Source organism: Gallus gallus, chromosome 1 (assembly GCF_016699485.2).
Source record: "Gallus gallus isolate bGalGal1 chromosome 1, bGalGal1.mat.broiler.GRCg7b, whole genome shotgun sequence".
Lineage (NCBI taxonomy): Eukaryota > Metazoa > Chordata > Aves > Galliformes > Phasianidae > Gallus > Gallus gallus.
This window is the reverse complement of record NC_052532.1, coordinates 140823296-140844017: the sequence shown is the minus strand read 5'-3', so window position 1 is coordinate 140844017 and position 20722 is coordinate 140823296. Positions and strand designations below refer to the sequence as shown.

The following is a 20722-nucleotide window of genomic DNA, read 5'->3' as shown; positions in this document are numbered from 1 at the left end:
TCCTGACACATTTGAAATCCAACTTGTAAATGTCTCTTTACTTACCTCTTTGACCTGTTGTGCAATTATACGTCCCTTTAGAGAATAACAAATGCTTGTACGAACAGACAAACAAACAGCTAGTATCATATTTTCCCTTCATATAATTGTTGTAAATAATTGAATACCCCATAGGCACTAAAATATATATATATTTTTTCTATTTCATACCACTGAAATTTGACACATATATGATCTACATACTGCATGTTTTTCTTTTGTTGCCATCATTATTAATTTCATTTAATTTTATACCCTCTACAATCAACAAACAGCTGCTATGCTGTACAGTACTATCTTGAAAATCAATGGAACGTGTGGAAATCTTTATATTTTGTCAAAAGTATTGTATGAAATAGGTAGCTGTAGTTAGGGTTAGACCACAAATTCTATCTTTTTCTTCTTTGGGTTTATGTGTGTGTATGTGTGTGTGTTTGTTTTCTCTTTTGAGGAAAAAAAGAAAGTTGTTTAAGTATGATCATTATTTAGTCTTTATCCCCCCAACACCTTGGGTTTCATTTTATTCAGAAGTCCTTAGTACCCAAAGAGGCAGACTCACTGTTTGCATCTTTAAATTTATTCTTAGTAGAGCATTATTTTTAGTATTTTTTCACAATCTTCAACAGTTTCTCCTGTCATTTTGAAAACAATTTTTTCTGTGAGTCATTGTAATAAATTATTTCATCAAAGTTCTCCGTAAAAAATTAAAGATAGTATTAGTTGCTTAACTAAAGTTGCTATAATAATACAATATTTAGTATATAATTACAATTTACAGCTTTTTTTTTTTTTTTCTTTGTTCTGACAGGACCACTTAGCCCTCTTTTCAATGCTAGGAATCATAGGACATTCCACATAGTTAAAAAACACTGATGCCAGTTTAATCCATTTGAAATAAAATCCAGTCCTTATCTTTAAAGAAAGAAATAAAAGAAAAGAAGGAAGAAAAAAAAAAAAAAGGAAACAAGATTAAATACAGTTAATTAAATTTGCTTTTAACTTGAATTTTCTGTTCATACAATCTGAGAACAACAGAAGAGTGGAATAATTTTAACTGCAAATCTGTTAACACAAGCATGTAGTTTGTAGCTGCATAGTTCAGTATGAATCTTAAAAAGGACAAAAAACTGATTTTTGATCAAAACAGAAGAAAAATAAATGAAAACAAGCAGCTTTTAATGAACTACATAAATAAATAGTCATTAATGGTTAATTATAAAAAATGCAATTATAAGAACTTTTAAATTTAATTTTTATTTCTAGGAGTTAAAATATTTTTGTTTTTTTTAAATATTTCTACTTATATTTATAATCCTGTGTAAGTTTTTGCATATTCAAACCCTGAATGAAGCTTGTTAGATTTCAGAAAAAGAAAGATCTATCAAATCAAAGCTCAAAGCTTTGGCTCAACATGACTTTTGCATAGAGATGCAGCTAATTATTTGACCAACCACTTGGACAAACCTCTGGAATATTTCATTCTTTCAGCTGTTCACATGTGTTTTTTAATCTTATCTGTGTAATTTTATAAGTGCTCAAGGGGACTTGGGCTTTCTTGATCCTCCTTGAAGTCAGTGGGAAAACTTGCACTGAAACTTGCAGGTTTTGCTCCATGGCATTGATCCTAATTCCATCTAAATGAAAAGCAAGAATCCCATTGTGTTTGGAGGACCTGTGAACTAGTGATGGGTAGAAAAATGGTGGAAGAATAACACCTCTCAGTTAATGAAAAAATATATTTTTTTCTGCACATGTAGCAAAATATAAAGTAGGACAGGTCTATGTCTTATCAAATGCATTTAATCTTTTAGAGGACTTCTATGGCTAAGATGCGTTCTAGGTCAGATTGGTGACTTGTCATAGAAACAAGAAGGTGGAGGGAGGGAAGGAATGGGAGAAAGAAAAGACAATAATTATTTTGCCTTTTACTAGTCTTCTCTAAAAACCACAACAACTATTTCCTATTTCTCCCATTGTTCACAGGCCTGATTCCGTTCAGTGGATTTAGTTGCATTGCTTTCATTTCAGTAGTTTTCTTAGCAGGTTTTCTTAGCACTTTACAATAGTTAAGTACCAATACTACATGGGAACTTGATCCTGTAGGTGCTAGGTGTTCAACATCATCAAAAAGAAGCAAAATAGATGTACGTGTTTGAAATCCTGTATTTCCCATCTAAATTATAATAAATGATATAAAATTACATAATATTACCAGGTTATTGGCTGCTTAACAAGTTATCTGTCAGCATTCCTCAGACGAGGAAAAAATATTAAATCTCTGCCAATTCACTGGACTATTTTTACTTGGCAAATAAGTAGTTAATTAATTTGAGTCCACTGGAGCAAAACCAGAAAAGAAACAGGTAAAAAAAATAAAATTCTTTCAGATTTTTCTCTCTTCTTTTCATTAAAGAGTAGCCTGCTGACTAGAGCACTGATTGCCAGCCAGGTGAAACTCATTCACTTCATTTTATCTGGCATGGGATTATTACTTCATCCCCTATCTATATTTTGTGCTAAAAAGTTGATGTTGGAACCAAAATCCAGGAAAAAAATAATGTAGAAACAAAAACAAAGAAAAAAAAAACCTCTCAAACATTTCAGAAATGTGAATCCCAGTTGAAGATAGGTGCTTCCTTGATGCTCAAAGAACAGCTCTGAGAGGGCAGAGCTAAAGTAAGACTAATCTGAATAACACTGGCTTAGGTGACACCTTTTTCAGTAGGCTGTCTTATATCATCTCCTGTTCTGTATTATGCTTCTTCAAGTTTGCTTAATTCAGAAATTTATATTCACCAGCTGTAAGATACATGAGTTTGATGCTGTGATGCTCAGTGTTATCCAGCTAAAGAGATATTTAAATAAATCTCATAGAAGTATTTTAAGACATTATCTCTCCCTTCTGCCTGCTTTATCCCTCTGACAAGAAGTTCTTTTCTTTCTTCAATTCCTCCCACCGTTAAGACTCAATAGAAAAATCTGTGTGTCTAAGTGACAAATGTTCCAGTCAGTAACGTTGTCTTCACAAGTGCCCCTCATTTCACGCTGGAGTGGTACATCATGTCTTCCCTTCTTCTGATCCTACTCCAGAACAATATGTCCTGACAAAATCACATGGAAGGACATCTGGGAGCAGAAATGTCTGAACTGCCACAGTGGAGTTTAACAGTGATTTGTTGTCAAACCTTCTGTACCTTCTGCTGATCTAGTCCTTGGTGCAAAAGGAGCAAAAGAACTGGAGACATACGCTGCTGATAAGATCTTCACCCTTACCTGGAGGACTGGTTACAAAGCCTGCACATTTTTTTAATATTTCAATTGTCTGGGGAGTTCAGCACATGTATATCTCTCAAAGTTGAAAAGTAGATCCTCTGGTCATTTTCATGTGGCTCTGGCTGAAGCTGCAGATGTGAACAGGGCAAGCCATTCTGTGTATGTCCCAAAGATGAATGTAGTCTGGATTCTAGAAGTTCAAACTAAAGCATAATCAAGACTTTGAATGGATACTCTCCTATCAGACCTGTAACGAAGGCCTGTTGTGTTACTGTCACCAAAAATGACAGAATAACCTAGTATACCCCTTTAGCCCCTGTTTTTTTTTTTTTTTTGTTGTTGTTATTTTGTTTTGTTTTTTTAGTTTTCATATCAAAAATCATATTTATGTTGCTGAAATTCTTCCTGAAAATTCATAATCTATAGCAGGATATTCCTACTAGTACAGTTCTTTTTTGCCCTGTTTATTTTATAGGTCATATCCTTTGGTGTATTTATTCTGCAGTCTGCTGTATTTGTAATAATTGCAGAGTACATGTATTTTTTTCTCTCTCTCCTAAAAGAGAATTATTTTTTATATAGCCATAAACCTACACACACATCTTTTTTTGCAACTCTTTCATAATTTTGAAGAAGATGCATTTTCCATGTTGGCCCAGCTCTATTTCTGGTTTTTCTTTCAGTTTCATCTCCCACAGTTATTCTTCCTCCCTTCTGCTCCCTCCAGGGACAGACAGAGCTTGTTAATGATTGCAAAAAAATGCTGGAAAAATGAGAAGTGTTCAGTAAATGTGATTGATCTGAGTTGTTGCAGAATATGTTGGCAAATTAATTATCTCAGTTGATACGATATGCACTCCAGTCCTATTTGACTCCAAAAATCTAATTTTTAAGAAATCTATCATAGTCAGAGCTGAAATTATTATTTTTTGCAAACTTCTCTAAAATAATGTTGTTTCCTGACTGCTGCTAACAGATGATGGAATCTCTCTTTACCTCAGAATGGTTATTTAATTTTGTCTAAGCATTGATGAGATTTGTGAGTTTGTCCTATGTGTTCCTACCAAAATTTTGAAGCCACTTACTCACTAAACTAGTAAAACAGTAGACAGTGAAGACAATGATAATATATCAGAACCGTTCCCAGTGTACCATTGCCAGTCTCTTACCAAGACTATGATAGGGCTGAACACAGTGATCCCTTCTTGGCACACTATGTCCATGAACAATTCCTGAGTAAAAACCATGGGACAACAAATGTAGATCTATGTGCTACAGTGAACTTTTTCTAGGTGCAGGTTTGTACCTGTAGATAGGCCCACTGAAGCCAGCGTAACTCTGAGTCTGACTACTAGACTGCCAGCACAGAGCTGATCATAGGGCCTTGGCACCAATGACGCGTAAGCAAAAGCTGCAGTAAGGACCAGGCCCCCTCAGAGATTTTTTCCTTAGGTGACTTTTCAAATGTATCCTAAAATTCCCTAAGATATAATAGTTTCAACGTAAGCTACCTCTACTTGGCAAATGAGTTTTGCTTGTGCTTTGGGTAGTCACCTAAGATAAGTTTCACTGTGTAAATTAGTGTGCGTGTACATAAGCTGTCTTCAGCTCTCATGATAAAGCATATTGTCTGTGCGGGAAGGCAGTGCTTACAAAAAGGACATTATCATAACAAATACAGAGAGAGCAGAAGACAATGTCCTTGTCCCTCACTTTTTAATAGAAGAGTATAACTATGTAAGCTAGGAGCCACATAACATACCAGATGAAACCTGCCATTTCTGCTATTTGATATACAGCTCTCATTCTTTCTCTTTTAATCATTTACAATAATGATTTTTATGCCCTCAAGAAGGAATTTCTTGAAAGCCTATGTTTGGTTTTATCTACTGTTCCACAGATTCTTTGGCAGCTGATGGCTTGGTTTTATCATTTGTAGAACTAACACATCATCATAATTCTTTTTCTTTTTGTCTTTAAAATATGGTGTGCAGAAGGACAGCCTTCATCTGCTATATTAAAAAAAAAAAAAAAAAAAAAAGATTGAAAAAAAAATACTGTCTCTTTAATGGAAGAAAAATGTCAGTATAATGTATTACCAAATGCAAATGCAATAAGGAATAACATATAGCTCTGGTTATGTTATATGACATTTGGCTTAGCAGTATCAACATATTGCACAAAATCTGGATTTTCCCTATTGCAGAAAATAAGATGATAAAATACATGGGAAATATATCTTTTCCATATGATTATAAAATAAATATTATTCTATATATTTTTTCTTTTTCTTCTCATCAATCATTTGCAGAAATATTTTAGTATTACGTGCTTGTTAAGCCAGTTCTTTATCATGTATGTGTTAGGCATACAGTACAAGGAGAAATGGAACAAGATGGCAGTTATAGCAGTGGCAAGATGCAAATTTATTCTGGCAAAAAAAGTAATATGTGCACAGTATTGAGCATGCTTAAGATTGTGCCAGGGAAACTAGTACGAATGAGAAATGGATGGAATGAAATTCTGCATCATACATGATTACATGTTGCTTAACTTCACAGAAGAGTCTTTGTCTACTCCTGATGTCCCAGGTGCCACCAAGAGAAGCTGTATACCACACTGCTGGAGTGAAAATGGCAACATATACCCCAGCAAAATTCACCTCTGCAACATGACTCTTTGTTTCAAAAATTAAAGAAACAAACTTCAGAAAGATGACAGAGAAAATTTACAGACCACTGAACTGCAGGCACTGACTCCAGGTGGGGAGAGGGGGAGGAATTTATTACATATTGTATGTAATAATTGGAAGTCTGTAATTACTACCTGCTTTTTTATTTTATTTTTTTTCCCAACTCTAAATTGGCTACTTTATGAATGTAATGATGTTGTCACTGCTTTTCCTCATATATCTCATACTGTATGACATGACTGAGTGTAGACACGCAGTGAAGGAGTCATATTCTTCACCGATACCACTAGAAAACATTTTAATAGAAAAAAAAATAAGGGATGAAGGATGAAGAAGAGCAGGAGAGAGGAAAGAAAATGCCTTAAAAATAACTCTCTACATTAATTCAACAAGAGGCAAAACAGAAATAATAACTCTTCTTCATGTGCCAGTTAAATTGGGATGACCCAGACTTGCCAGTGTACTGGTATGGTGTGAAAAAAGATGACAGTGAGTAATGGCATGAACAAAAAAAGTATGAGAGGAACATCACCGAAATGGATGCTGGATGGCCTTTGCACAGCAGAGGTAGATAAAGGTTATAACAAACTGTTTACTGACCACATACACTTGAATTAAGAGGTCAGTTGAACAAGAGCTCACCTAGTAAGAGCTTTCTCAGTAGTGTGACTCATCAGCAGTTGTACAGTACCAGAACACTGTCCAGTTATTGCTCCATCACTTTTCAATTACATCTCTATCCTTTCAAAAGTCTACATTCTACCAGTAGTTAAGGCTTTTTCATTTATATTTCTGCATTTTTCCCTCTTTTTGCATCAATTCAATATAATAAAAACAGGTGCCTCTAACAGAAACTAAAATAACTAAAAAGCATAGTGTTTTATTGAACAAAATATAGCATGTGTAAGGAAGGGAAGGGAGAAGTTATAGAAAGAAACCAGCGCTGAAGAACTTTGCATTAGCTGGTGCTTTCTGTTGTCAGATTTGCACAAATCATTTTAGGCTCCTCGGTGTGTGTTGTAATAAAACACTACCAAAACAAATAGTCTTGCAAAATATTTGAGCCTTTGCAACTTAGTGTGTGCATCTTGACTTGCTTAAACAGCATGTATTTCTTTTCATTTTTTTTCCTCCAGAATTTAACAGACCATAAAATGTATACAAAAGCACATTATGCACCAGTGATTAAATGTTCTTACAACATTAATATTTATCAAGGGGTACTTCATATCTAGAAAGTAGATAACTACATTTTATTTCCTAAGAGAACATTTCCTATAGTCTTCCTTCATCTCCCAGCTACACAGCAAACATCTCTAAAGTGCACTTCCCAAGTGTAGTTAGAGAATAGGAAGGAATGTAAAGTTTTTAAAAACAGCCCTTATTAACTTTTCCTTCCATTGATTCTACTGTAAACTCTAAAAAGCCTTTTTAAAAAGCAAATTCTCATACACTCAGCAGATGAAATGTTCCCACAAAAATAAAAGGAAACAAATTATAAGCTACCCCAAACAGTGAAGAACCAGCAATCAGATTACAATCTTTTCTCTTGACTACTCATATCCTAGTATATCTTTACTGTTTTATTGCACATTTATGAAAACGGTTGTCCTATATAGTTAAAACAAAATAGTTTCTTTATCTGTGCTAACACATTCTTGTGCACCCTTAATAACTAGAGTAAGTTTCAACAACATATAGATATTAGAAAAACAATGGATCAAAACCAATAAGATACTCTGTTTTGCAGACGCTCAAAGGCTTCTAGTGTAATTTTGTTGAGACAAAAAGACTTAGAATTTGGAAGCTCTTTGCTCCCATTCCTTATGGAAAGCTGCTGGTTATGTGACAGCAGGAGAACTCAAAACGTAATTCACAATGAATGCCAATCCTTCACCTCCAATATGAAGGCTTTCCAACTATTCAACTTGCTGAGCATAACTGGTTTCACATAGCATATCTAAAAAAGGCTGCTCCTGTTCAACTGACCAGTGAGAAAGGACTGGACTTTTCAAAATGGGTATTGGAGCAACAGTTTGTTATATATTTCTTTATATTTTTTAACTGTCCGATCCCACCTTGTAAGGAGAGCACTTATTTGTTCAGCTAAAAGGAACCCCTTTCATGCTCCTTTTGGATTTGCTCAGTCAACAGATTTGTGCAACAGTGGCAGAGGCACACTGGAATCGTGTACCCATTCATTGTGATTACACAGACAAAAGCAAGTGTATGTTGTCTGACATGAGGAAGGGAAAGGAGATGAATGGTTCCCATGGGTAAGAGGACAGTTAGATTTGTTTTTTTTTTTTTTTCTCTTTTTTTCTTTTCTTTTCCTTTTTTTTTTTTTTTTGGTGTTTTTTTTTTAACTTTATTTTGTTTTGTTGTTCTTTTTTGTGTATTTTTTCTTTTTTGTTTTTTTATTTTTTTCCTTTTTTTATTTTTTTATTTTTTTTTACTATGTCATGGAATCATAGCAGTCATTCCTCTAATAGAAACTGACAGGACATAAAAGACAGAACTATCAGATGAACACACACAATGACTAGAAATATATCGACAGAGAAAAGACTTAATTTAGCCTTGAGAAACTGTCCCAAAAATAAAATCCTGTATTAACAAGTGCAAAAAACAAACAAAAAAAGAAACTCCAAACATTAAAACACAGTGTATAAAATGGTGTGAGAAATTTAAGTCACCATACAGCCTTTTAGTCAATAAAAAGCTGTGTTCTTGTGTTCTTCTTGTTTGGGTAGTGGCCCATCCTTTTCCTTTTACCCAAAAGGTCATTGAAGAAGAGATCTGAGGGTAAAGCACTCAGTCGTTTTTATATTTGACTGTAGTCACTTGGGCCTCTTGTGTTTCTGTCATATAAGATGAATTTGTTTTTCATTCCTCATTGGTTGAATTATCTTCCAAAGTTGTTATGCCTCCAAAGCCCAGTCCTGTTGAGTTCTGTGCTGCTGAGACTGTAAGTACTGTATGTAATAGAATTAATACAAGAACACACAGTTTAAGTCTGCTGTTACACAGTCTTGATGCTGATGAAACTGTGAGCGATGTCCTATGACACATTGTTGAGCCACTTGTTTTTATAGTCCCTTTGGATTGATGATCTGATAATAGTCCCCATCTGACATCACAGCATTCTGGTTCTGCATTGGTTGGATAGTTTTCATAGAGCCCTGTAGGGTAAACACAAGCCAAAATAAGCATCAGACTCAAAAATTTCCATAGAAGCTGGAAGGTCAAAGGAGCAGTTGATAGCTCATATATCTTAGCCTAAGCAATTGAATTCAGATCTTTCAATTAGCTTCAGGCTCTCAAAATGCTTACCATTTTATGTAATTTGGGATATGCATTGTCTAACAGGAAGCAGCATCTAATGATTGTTCAACAGAAGTGTGACAGTGAGTGTGGCTGTAGAAAAATATGGAGCTAAAAAAAAAGTCATTGAGTTCCTCAACAAAACATGTTACTTATATTTTTCCTTTTGGGTGAAGAAACAACTAATCAAAATGGATATTTCCACAGAAATAAAAAAGACCTTGAAATTATTCCTCTGTCTGTGAGCACATCCCAGTAATATCTATCCATGAAAAGGTAGACATAAAATAACAAATACTGGTATGATGACAACATTGACAATATAGATTTTCAAACCACTACAGATCCAACAATTTCATAGGAAATTTCCAATCAAAGCTGTTCAGACTCTGCTTATTTACACTACTTCAGCTGAGTTTTTCCATCTGGGATGATCTCTTTAGTATATCCCAGAGGTGAGAAAAAACTTTCCTTACCATGCAGTAATTGGATCTCTTGATATTTCTTATTGTACAAGTAGGTCATTTCTGCCTTTGGAACTGCACTGAACTATTCAACCTGATCTCAATATGTATTTTTGAATACTTAGAGGAATTCTTTCTTTTCCGAAAGAGACAACCACCTGTTTGGAAAATGTCAGTGCTCTCATGTACTATTGTAAGGAGCACTAACATAACCAGAGTGTTCCATTTACTTCTCGTATATCTTCTTCACAGCTAAACTATAAGAATGTAGCTTAGGCTGATTAATGCAATAATATCTAATATAACGGAAAAATATCCTCTCTCCAATTAAATAGAGATTGCAATAGCTTTTGCAATAGCTACTTACCTTAGAGTGTTGTGAGGTTTCATGGTAAAATAACCTTTGCTGAAATACTGGGATGAAGATTTGGAAAGCAACTACTTAACTGCTATATTTTATAAACCAACTTCACATCTTGAAACAAGAACTATATTTTGTCTGAAGTGTCACAGCAATCTCTTTTCTTTCAAAAACAAAGTCTATACGCTTAGGCTCTGCTACTTAGATCCACACTGATTGAATTACATGAATATCCTATTAAGAAATCACACACATCTTAAAATAAGATACAACTGAACTCTTTTATTCTTTCTTCCATAATATTGAACTGCAAATACACCAGAAATGTAGTAAGTATGATAAAGACGTTAAAATGCAGGTTAAACCTACATTGGCACTTTTTTTACATAACATGGGTCCAAATACATTTTAATTTATTTTTTAATTCAATCAAGTTTTTAAAGACACAGATTGCTTGATAGCACGTAAAGGGAGGGTTTACTTTGTAGGAAATCATGCAATCTTTACAAATATGCAGTCAGACCAGCCCTTGAAAATGATTTGTCCTATTACATTTTGTAATTTCCCTTTGATTGTTGCCAATATTGCTGCTATCATAAAGTGGTCCTATTGCTAATGTCATATTTTCTGAAACCCATCTTTTGAGGTTTATAAGTGCCCAAGTTTGTTAACATGGTAACATATTGAAAGTACCCCACAAAGCAGGTAATTATCCAGTCTGTTCCGTGACTGCGGAAGCTCAAGCTATTAACAGTAATTGAAGAGACACAGAGAATGCTTAATGCTTTGATCGTACTAGGGCTTTCTTACTGTTCTAACTCTATTTCCAGAATTTTTCTTGTTAAAGGAAAACCCCAAATTCCTCTGAAATAAACGCCTATATATACAAGTTGGTAATCAGAAAGTATTTAAATAGTTCATATGCACTTACTGAATTATAAATAAATAGAGGGCAACTCCACAGTCAAGGCTGCATTTAACTTGTTCCTTAATATAAAATTAAATTTCCTCTTTATTTTAATTCAGCGATTGATTTTAGAATTTGAATTTGCAGTTGCGTATTTAATGATCAGTTAACTACAGAACCACTATTCATGATAGTTGCAGAACATTTAGATAAATTCAGTCAGTTTTGCACCAAAATAAGAAAGTTTAATTATTGTGCTTCACCACATACTCATTTATAGCCATGAGTATCTATTTTGGCCTCTTGGAACTCCTCACTCAGTCTACTTAGCCAGTAGGTTACAGTCATGAAATTTACCAAGAACTCTGGAAAGCTGGCTACTTTAACCTTGAAAGGGCATAGACAAAAGGACTATTTTGTTCTCATATGAAAACATCTTATGTGGACACAGTTTGGGAAAAGGAATGAAAATGATAAATTTATCCAGAAGATCACGAAGACTCACCTCCTCTTCTTCCTTGATAGTTCAGTTTGCAAGTATCGTTACTTTGTACTGCTTGGATGCTTGGTAATTTTATTTCTGAAATTGATCCACCAAATGTTACTGGCTCAAAAGCTACTTTGCTTTTCATATTCCATTTAAAATTCTCAGCTCTGGATTTCCTTTCCCCTATTTTCCAGCATCCTCCTATATTTCATGAGAAGAAATCTTAGTCCATATGGAGGATTTTGGACTTTGATTCATTTTGATATCAGACCATTCTCCATTTAAATATACAATGACTCATAAAGACCATATAAAAGAAATCTCTTTGCTTTGTAATGGTAATCTGATTGATATGTGTATAACATCGTGATTATCAGCAGACAGTTGTATCTGTAGAGTGTATTTACCAACACTGATGCAAAAACTAAGGCTACTCATTTGATTGAGATTATGTTAATGGAGACTTGAATATAGATAAATCCCTTGTATCCTGCTTAACTGAATCATATTGAAAGAAAAAAGAGTGGCAGCACGAGCATCATTCACTTTGTGTAGAAACAGCTTTGTGGGAAAAGCAGGAAACTGCAAATATTTTCTTATACTATAATTAAAATTGTAAAGACTGTGTCTAAATATATGAGAGCTGCTCCAAAAGTAATGTCTCCTATTTTATAATATTGGTCCAAGACATCAGAGGCAGATGGTGATATGTCACTAGAAACTGAACCTTCCCACCAATACTGCATTACATTTTGTTGCCATTTGACAGATGACAGCAGAGAGGCAGTCTGACAAAATGGCATCTGACATGGGAGTGCGAATGAAACAAAGAGATGAAATAGAACTCCTCCCTGTGGAAAATAAGGCACCCATTAACATTCTTCAACACTTGCTGAACCTTTATGAAGACCAAATAGTGGATGTGAACTCACTGAAGAGGTGGGTGGTGTGTTTCAACAGTGGTGACAGTGATGTGAAAAACAAGCCATGTTCCAGACAGCCATGCATGTCTGTCATACCACCAAATGAAGAGCATCTTGATCAGCTCATCCACACAGATCATGTAATGGCAGTGACTTTACTGAAAAATAGTGTTTTGTAGCTGAGAATTTGGTCAATCAAATAGTGTTATTTTGTTCTTTCTATTTATTGTAGTTCCCATGAAAATAAAGAGGAGACATTAGTTTCAGAGTGACATCCATACATAATCTATTACTGATCAGCTATATCACCAGCTAACTCAGAGAATGCTGTGGTTTCTATCTGAACATGTGCATTTCTTTTGCACAGGAGCCCACATGCAAAAAAGTTTGTTGCATTTCCACTCCTCACAGTATTGTCAGGATGTGCCATACTTGTATCTGAACCTGGAGCTGTGGCAGCTGGTCTTGCTTGGCCCAATTGGTTTCTTTCATACAAGAAGAGCCATGGAGCCATAGCACTTTGCAAATTGTACTTGCCATCAAAGGAAACTGGCCTGGCTGGTATATTTGTGGTCATAAGAATTTTGTAAAGATACAGAAATAAAAGAGATTTTTTAAAATGTTTTGTTCTTTTCCTTATTTTCTTTCTGTTACTATAAACCATGGCCATATTGTACATAGATTTATGATTTATTTTGAGACGTACATCAAGCTTGAAGAAAAAGACAAATACTATAAGAAGAAAACACAGTTGAATGTAGTATACCAGAAATTTTGAATGCTCCAATTTGTTATGATGCACAAAGTAATTCATGCTTTCCAAGAATGATCCATCGAGCAGTGACATCATTGTATCAGACAATGCCAATACTCAGCATGGCATTTCTCTTTCTGAGGAATTATTTCTGAGATTTCAGTATTAACATTTTACAACTACAGAAGGCAAGAGAACTCATTAGACATTATATGACTAGGTTTCATGTTTGCTTAAATCTGATCCGGAAGCCAGATCTCTTTGATCCTATCCAGATGGTCCTCTCAATTTCTAAAGTGCTGTGTCTCTGACACATCATGATGCTTCTATTTAGGTATTTATTTTATACCCTTCATATGTTAAAATTAAATGTAAAAGAAAACTTAAAGACAAATAAAATAAGAAGAAAATACAGTTGAACGTATTATACCAGATTCTTTAATCAAACAAATTATTTTAAACTTCTGAATAAAGCTGTCTGGCTCTTTTAAAAAGATTAATTTTCATTTTAGTCTCCATTCCAATGGTTGCAATAGATACGGATTGCTGTGTTTTAGTTTTTTCTTTCTCTTTATATGTTGGAAACTATTGCAGGTAGTTGCCTCTGGAGCATTTTCCTGTGTTTGTGTATACGTTCAAGAAATATTCATTTTCTTTCTTCACCTTGCATTGATGATTTTTTTTTTTTCATAAAATATGTATGGGACTAATTTCATTCTGAAAGTGTAAATCAGTGGTATACCTATAAAACCAACCAAGCTACAGTAAGTAGAAAAATAAGGAAATAGCTGACACTCAAGACTATACAAATAACCCTTTTAGCTCTTTTATGTTGAGATGCAGGTTGAGTGTGAGATAATTTGCCTCTAGCAATCATCTGGTTTTCCCTACTTTTCCTCTAGTTCTGCTTCTACTTTGTGCAATATTTAATGAGAACATTTACTGCTGTGATATAATAGGAAAGGAAAAGTTCATACCTATGAACGTATTGTATTGCTATGTTGTTCAGGGATATCTGTAAGCTAATTGCTTGGATTGTGTTTAGTAAAAGAAAAATGTTTGCAGCTAATAAACCTATTGTACTGTGGCATCTCCTTCATGAGAAAGCCCCAATATTCAAGACTCTAAAGTGAGACTAAACTCAAGCAGATGAGATATTCATGTGACAGATTCTAGTGCAAAACCACAGCAAATTTTCCTTGTAAGGAGAATCATAGCAAGTAATCATTTAGACCATGCTTGTCAAACATAAATTGGATTTGTCCTGTTGCCAGTGTTAGTTTAATGCTCTAATATTGTAGGACCTACTAAAAGGTGTAGGCAAGAGGCAAATGAGACACTATGATGTGTTATTTTTAGACTGCGAGTTTAGATCAAGTATATATATGTGAATGTGTGTGTATTTTGGAGTTTGCCAACATAAAGCAGATTGAATTCGGACATTTTTTCTTCCTGAATTTTTTCACATTGTCTCAACAAAATTGCTTTACAAAATACACTGAAAGCAGAGCATCTGTTTGGAAACAGACACTCTGCAGCTAAACCTGCTGGTGAAACCCAGAAACACACCTATCTGCCCCTTAAGACGAAGCCGCATTTTATAGAATTCTTCACAGTTCATTGATGACAATGAATCACCTCTGTTAGTACAGATTTTTACAAGCGCAGTGTGCAGGTTCTTGTTCATCACTGGCATAGCTAATCATGGTCACTGTCTTGAAAAATATTTTTTGTTGCTGATAACTTGCTTTATCAAATAGAATCACCGAGTCATAGAATCATTAAGGTTGGAAAGTTCATCTAGTCCACCCTTCGACCCATTACCACTATGCTCACTAACCCATGTCCCTTATTGCCACATTCACATGTTTCTTGAATACTGAGAGAGACAGTGACTCCATCACTTTTCCAGGCAGCCTGCTTTAGTGCATTACAACTCTTTTGGAGAAGCCTTTCTTAATATCCTACCTGAACCCGGAGATCTCAGGTTTTCTGTGTTGAGCAAACTGCAGGCCTGAAAGTATTATATTGGCTGTGAAGAAAACATCTACGGTCTTTGCATCTTTTCTCTTAATCCACTGTGAGGTGGCAGCCAGTCAGACAAAACCTGACTGTGGGCTGGATCAGTCCTCAGACCAGCTGCTGGACTGCACTGCCCTGAAATCAGGAGTTGTGAAATACTACCAGTCTCCTCCCAGTGCTCTGTACATAGAGTTATATATTTTTCAACTCTCTTTTTCATACTCAAAGGGCATGTGTGTAAGAAATGTTCAACATATTCCACTTGAACTAAGGAAAAGAGAGGAAAAGATGACTATGTCCATGATAGAAAACAGATCCACTGTTATTCACATTGTTTTCATAGTAGTCACAACAAAAAAGCTTCACTTGGAACTTCACATAGGATTCATTCATTGTAATCTGTTGTATATGTGTGTATGTTTGCCTAGACATAATACAATGTCCCTTTAATAAGATTCTCTTTTGCATTAATAATTGCAGATATCTGAGCTGCACAAAGAAACATAACATGAAATCACTGGAAATTTTAATCAAATGTTTATAAAACTCAAAGATCTAAAATGAGGACAAAAGATCAGTTTCAATGTATATGCAAAACTGGATGTCCTATAACAGTGCCTGACAGAAAGACTGGTATCTTTCCCTCTATTTGTTAGAAGAAAACTGTGAGGGGATGGGGGCAAGGACACAAACAATTTTCTAACTTCAAATTTCCATAATCAAAACCACACCATAATTCTGACTGTTAATTTCCTAAGTACTTTCTTTTTCTTTGCACTGCAGTTTCCAACACCCTCACATGCATTTCTATGAAAGTCAGGAATACTCAGCTAGTATTCCTTTTCCTGCTTCCTCTATCTACTTTCATAGAGAAAGTTTACTTTCTACTTAGAGTTATAGATAAGACTTTCTCAGACCAGAATACTTTTTACTCATTATAGCAGTTCTTTAGAAATGTTCAAGAAGTCACTACTAGTTCATATTATAAACTACATTTTTTTTCTCCTTTTTCTTTTCCTTTCCATTTTTTTTCATTTTCATTTTACTTTTTCTTCTTTTCCTTTTCCCCTTTCCCCCTTTTCTCTTTTTTTCCTTTTCCTTCCTTCCTTCCTTCCTTCCTTCCTTCCTTCCTTCCTTCCTTCCTTCCTTCCTTCCTTCCTTCCTTCCTTCCTTCCTTCCTTCCTTCCTTCCTTCCTTCCTTCCTTCCTTCCTTCCTTCCTTCCTTCCTTCCTTCCTTCCTTCCTTCCTTCCTTCCTTCCTTCCTTCCATCCCTTCCTGTTTTAATTTAATCATGCTAAAAGACTGAAAATGAGCAAGTCTAGCAGTACAGGTGTGATTGCTGGTTGCAGTCATGTCTTAAGCCTGTCACCTGTAATGACTCTTTATACAGCCACAGCAACTTTTTTTGTCCTGAAAAAAAAAGCAAAATCAAAACAACAAAACGAAACGAAAGACAACACAAATGGGTTCCCTATTCTAGTTTCCTGCTTATCTGTGGATATTTCTCTCTTCCCAGCAGACGTGCTGTCTGCCAGCTCGGCTCAGTGCCCCGCTTCCCGCTAGGTGCTGCTGCTCGCCGCTTCTGCAGCATGGCGCAGCGCTGCCACGCCGCCCCGGCCTCCTCCAGCCCAGTGCTGGCCGGAACGTCTGCGTTGATGCTGCGATCCGCCCCGTCTTCGACATCAGATAAAAGCAGCTACCGCCAGCACACCTTTTCCTGTTATTTGCCTTCCACGAGATATTGAAGGGTTTTGTAGAAAACAGTCCTGTATTTTCATTAACCTAAACCTCTTCTGAAAATTAGAGGAAATAGTCTGTTACTATGGCAAGGAGGAAGAAAAGCCCTTATTATAGAATTATTGCTTCTAAAAAATTATTAAAGAACACCAGAAGCCACAAATTCTTGACATTCTTTTTTTCCAGTGATAAATTATCCTATAAGCAGAGAGGTTCTTTCTCCAGAAGATATTATTCATCATAACAAATTATAGAATCACAGAACATTTGAGGTTGGAGGAAATCTTAAAGAACATCCAGTTTCAACCCCCCTGCCTTGGGCAGTGTTGACAACCACTAGATCAGACTGCCCAGGGCCCCCTGCAAACTGATCCTGAATGCCTCCTGTGGTGGGACATCGACCACTTCTCTGGGCAACTTGTTCCAGCACCTTATCACCCTCTGAGTAAAAAATTTCTTCCTAACATGTAATCTAAATCTCTTCTCTTTTAGTTTAAAGCCATTCCCCTTTGTTCTATCACAATCAGACCATGTCAAAATTCAGTCCCCCTCCTGTTTGTAAGTTCCCTTCAAGTACTGGAAGGCCACAATGCAGTCTCCCCAGAGCCTTCTTTTCTGCAAGCTAAACAAACCCAACATCCTCAGCCTTTCTTCATAGGAGAGGTGTTCCAGCCCTTTAATCATGTTAATGTTTAATCTTGTGGCCAGAACCCTCCTGTACTGGGGACCCCAGGCCTGGATGCAATACTCCAAAAGGGACCTCACAAGGTCAGTGCAGAGGGGGACAGTCACCTCCCTCACCCTGCTAGCCACCCATCTATTGATGCAGCTGGGGATACTGTTGGATTAATTATCTGTGTTCCTCAGCCAGCTAGCAAGTCTTAGTTTCACAGGTGTGAAAAATCTCATACCAGCATAACCCACTTCAGATCCTGCTGGATATGAATGCTGTATTCCTGATCCTGAGGGTGCTGACTCAACATGACAAGAAATCCAATCAAATACTAGTGCACTGATGACATGAGAATAATATTTATAATTATATCGCAATTTTATTTTAAATGCTTTTTAATAAAATAATGCTCTGGCGATTAACACCAGTACTTCAGATAGACTGGAGTCATTACTGTTAGTGTGTTGTATAGAGCAATTCAGCTCATCAGGTGCAGATGACTACTTAGGCTGAACTTAACAGCCCTTGTCTCTACTGACCACATACGTCAGATCTTCATTGGCTACAGTGAGAGTTTAGTCAGAGTTTATGTGTAGATACTTAGATTATTATAATCTGCAGTGAAAAAGTTCAGTCCTTCCCTGAATCCACTTTTCATCCCAAACTCAGAGATACTTACTTTTAGTAATCTTTCCAAAATCATCTATTTTATGTGATTTAGGAGTGAATTTGGACTTGGACATGTACTAGGAAAATGAAGAGGTAGATACGTATCTTTTAAGAGATTTTCTATGATAATTCATGATGGCTTTGTTTACTATTTCTTTGTTCATTTCTCTTGTGTATGCATGCCAGTGTGCATGTGTAAATACATGCACATACATATATGTATACAAGTGGTAACTAAAATGTTTTGAGTCTCTCACTTCAGGTGGTATCGTTCTATCTAAACTGGAAAATGATTTTAATTTACTTCCTCTATATGCACATTGTTAATATTTATGAAGTGAAGTGCTAGGCACCATTACCCTATTGATGACTACACTAAATAGTAACTCAGTTTACATTTCATTACATTGTCTGCAAAATGTAATCCAGGTATTGATGGCTTGTGTGCTATAAGTTTAATCTTCAGGACAGAATATAACAAACATTTTGCTACCAGAATCCCCCCTAAATCCAGATACAGGTAATACAGTGAAGTGAGTTTCCTCAAATATTCCACTTGCCTTTGAGGTGGCATAAAGCACTTTTGAGGCTTTATATTTTACTCTATTTTTAACTAGCTCATATTGGGCAACCCATTTAGAATATCCTGGCATGGCATGGCATGGCATGGCATGGCATGGCACAGTAGGGGATAGGATAGGATAGGATAGGATAGGATAGGATAGGATAGGATAGGATAGGATAGGATAGGATAGGATAGGATAATAGAATAGAGTAGAGTAGAGTAGAGTAGAGTAGAGTAGAGTAGAGTAGAGTAGAACAGAACAGAACAGAACAGAACAGAACAGAACAGAATAGAATAGAATAGAATAGAATAGTTCAGTTGGGAGAGATCTTCATTTAGACCAACTGCCTGACCACTGAGGGGCTAACCAGTTAAAGCATGTTATTGAGGGCACTATGCAAATGTCACTTGGAAACTGACAGACGTGGAGCATCAACCATGTCTCTAGGAAGCTTGTTCCAGTGTTTGACCACAATCACATTAAATAAACTTTTCTTAATATCTAATCTACACCTCCTCTGGTGAGACTCTGTGATGTTTCCACATGTTCTGCTACATCAGTAACCAGGGAGGAAAGACCAACATATCAGTCTGTGCTTCTCCTCCTCAGAGAGCTGCACAGACAAACAAGGTAATCTCTCATTGTCCTTTAGACTGAACAACCCAAGTGTCCTCAGCCTCTCTTCACAGAACATAAATTCCAGCTCTTCAGCCATCTTTGTTGCCCTCTTCTGGATGTTTTAAAATATCCTAATAATAATTTCATTTTATTGGCACAGGACTGCACAAGATATTCAAATTGAGGCAACATTACCAATAAATATACTGGTTGACAACCACTAGATCAGACTAGTGGGAGTATCACACCTTTTGACCAGTTGACTGTGCTGTGATTACTGTACATTAAATGTGTAAGCTTTGCAATGCAGTCCTAATTTAAAGTTAATTCTATCTAGTTGTAGTTATTCAGACCAAGATGTTAAAAGATTTTATTGCTGAAAGTCTTTTGATTGATTTAGTGGGAATAAGATGCCTGAATAGATTCTGAATTCTCAGTTGATCCTGTTAGCACCAGAAATATACAGATAACACTGATATAAGCTGAAATTCAGTGTGGATGAATCCCAATCAGCCCTGATAAAACAAACAAACAAATAAATAAATAAATCTGATGTACCTGTGATATACCTGTTTGTTACCTATCATATTCTCTCTAGAATGTCAAAGGAATATCAAAGGAAGAAAAATGATTTATTAAGTGATCCACAGACCTATATTAACAATGATTTTTTAAAATTAAAAATCTTCTCAGAATCTAACTAGAGTCAAGAAGAAACCAAAAGGTGAGTGCTTTCCAGGAAAAAGCTCTGATTTTTAAAATTCTTCACTAGCAAAAGGCCTTTCCTTAGAGATTTACCATCCAAGAGGTGCTGCACATTTCTCATTACTGCATCTCACATCCTTTGTTTATCTGACATAGAAATATAGATGAAGAAAGTTGAAAATAGCAAAAACTGACCTTATATTTTTCTTTTTTGTTGTTGTTTTTTTTTCTGATTCTTACATTGCACAGAGCTACAAATATCCTCAATGAAATTGCACAGCACAAAAAATAACCATAACAAATTTATTCTAATAATGTTGTTTTATAAAGGTAATGACAGTGGCAAGCTGAAACACAAATGTGCATACTAAATCTGGGCTCAAATCCTAGCACCTCAGAGATGTCTTTGTTATGAGGAATACTTCAGGTTCCCATAATTGAAATGATAGGAGGAAGCATATTCAAACTCTCCTTCACATTTAGATTTATGAAAAAAGTGAAATTAGCT

The 20722-nt window shown here is 35.6% G+C and overlaps 1 protein-coding gene across 1 annotated transcript in view; it reads right to left on the bottom strand.

Annotated features, from left to right (window-relative positions):
- Positions 1-797: 797 nt before the first annotated feature.
- The window catches only part of FAM155A (family with sequence similarity 155 member A), a 444312-nt gene continuing 424387 nt past the window's right edge, over positions 798-20722 (bottom strand). Inside the window, exon 3 of the mRNA XM_001231424.6 lies at positions 798-9186. Within this exon, the coding sequence (XP_001231425.1) occupies positions 8891-9186 (296 nt within the window). The 3' untranslated portion in view covers positions 798-8890. The remainder of the gene's footprint in view (positions 9187-20722) is intronic.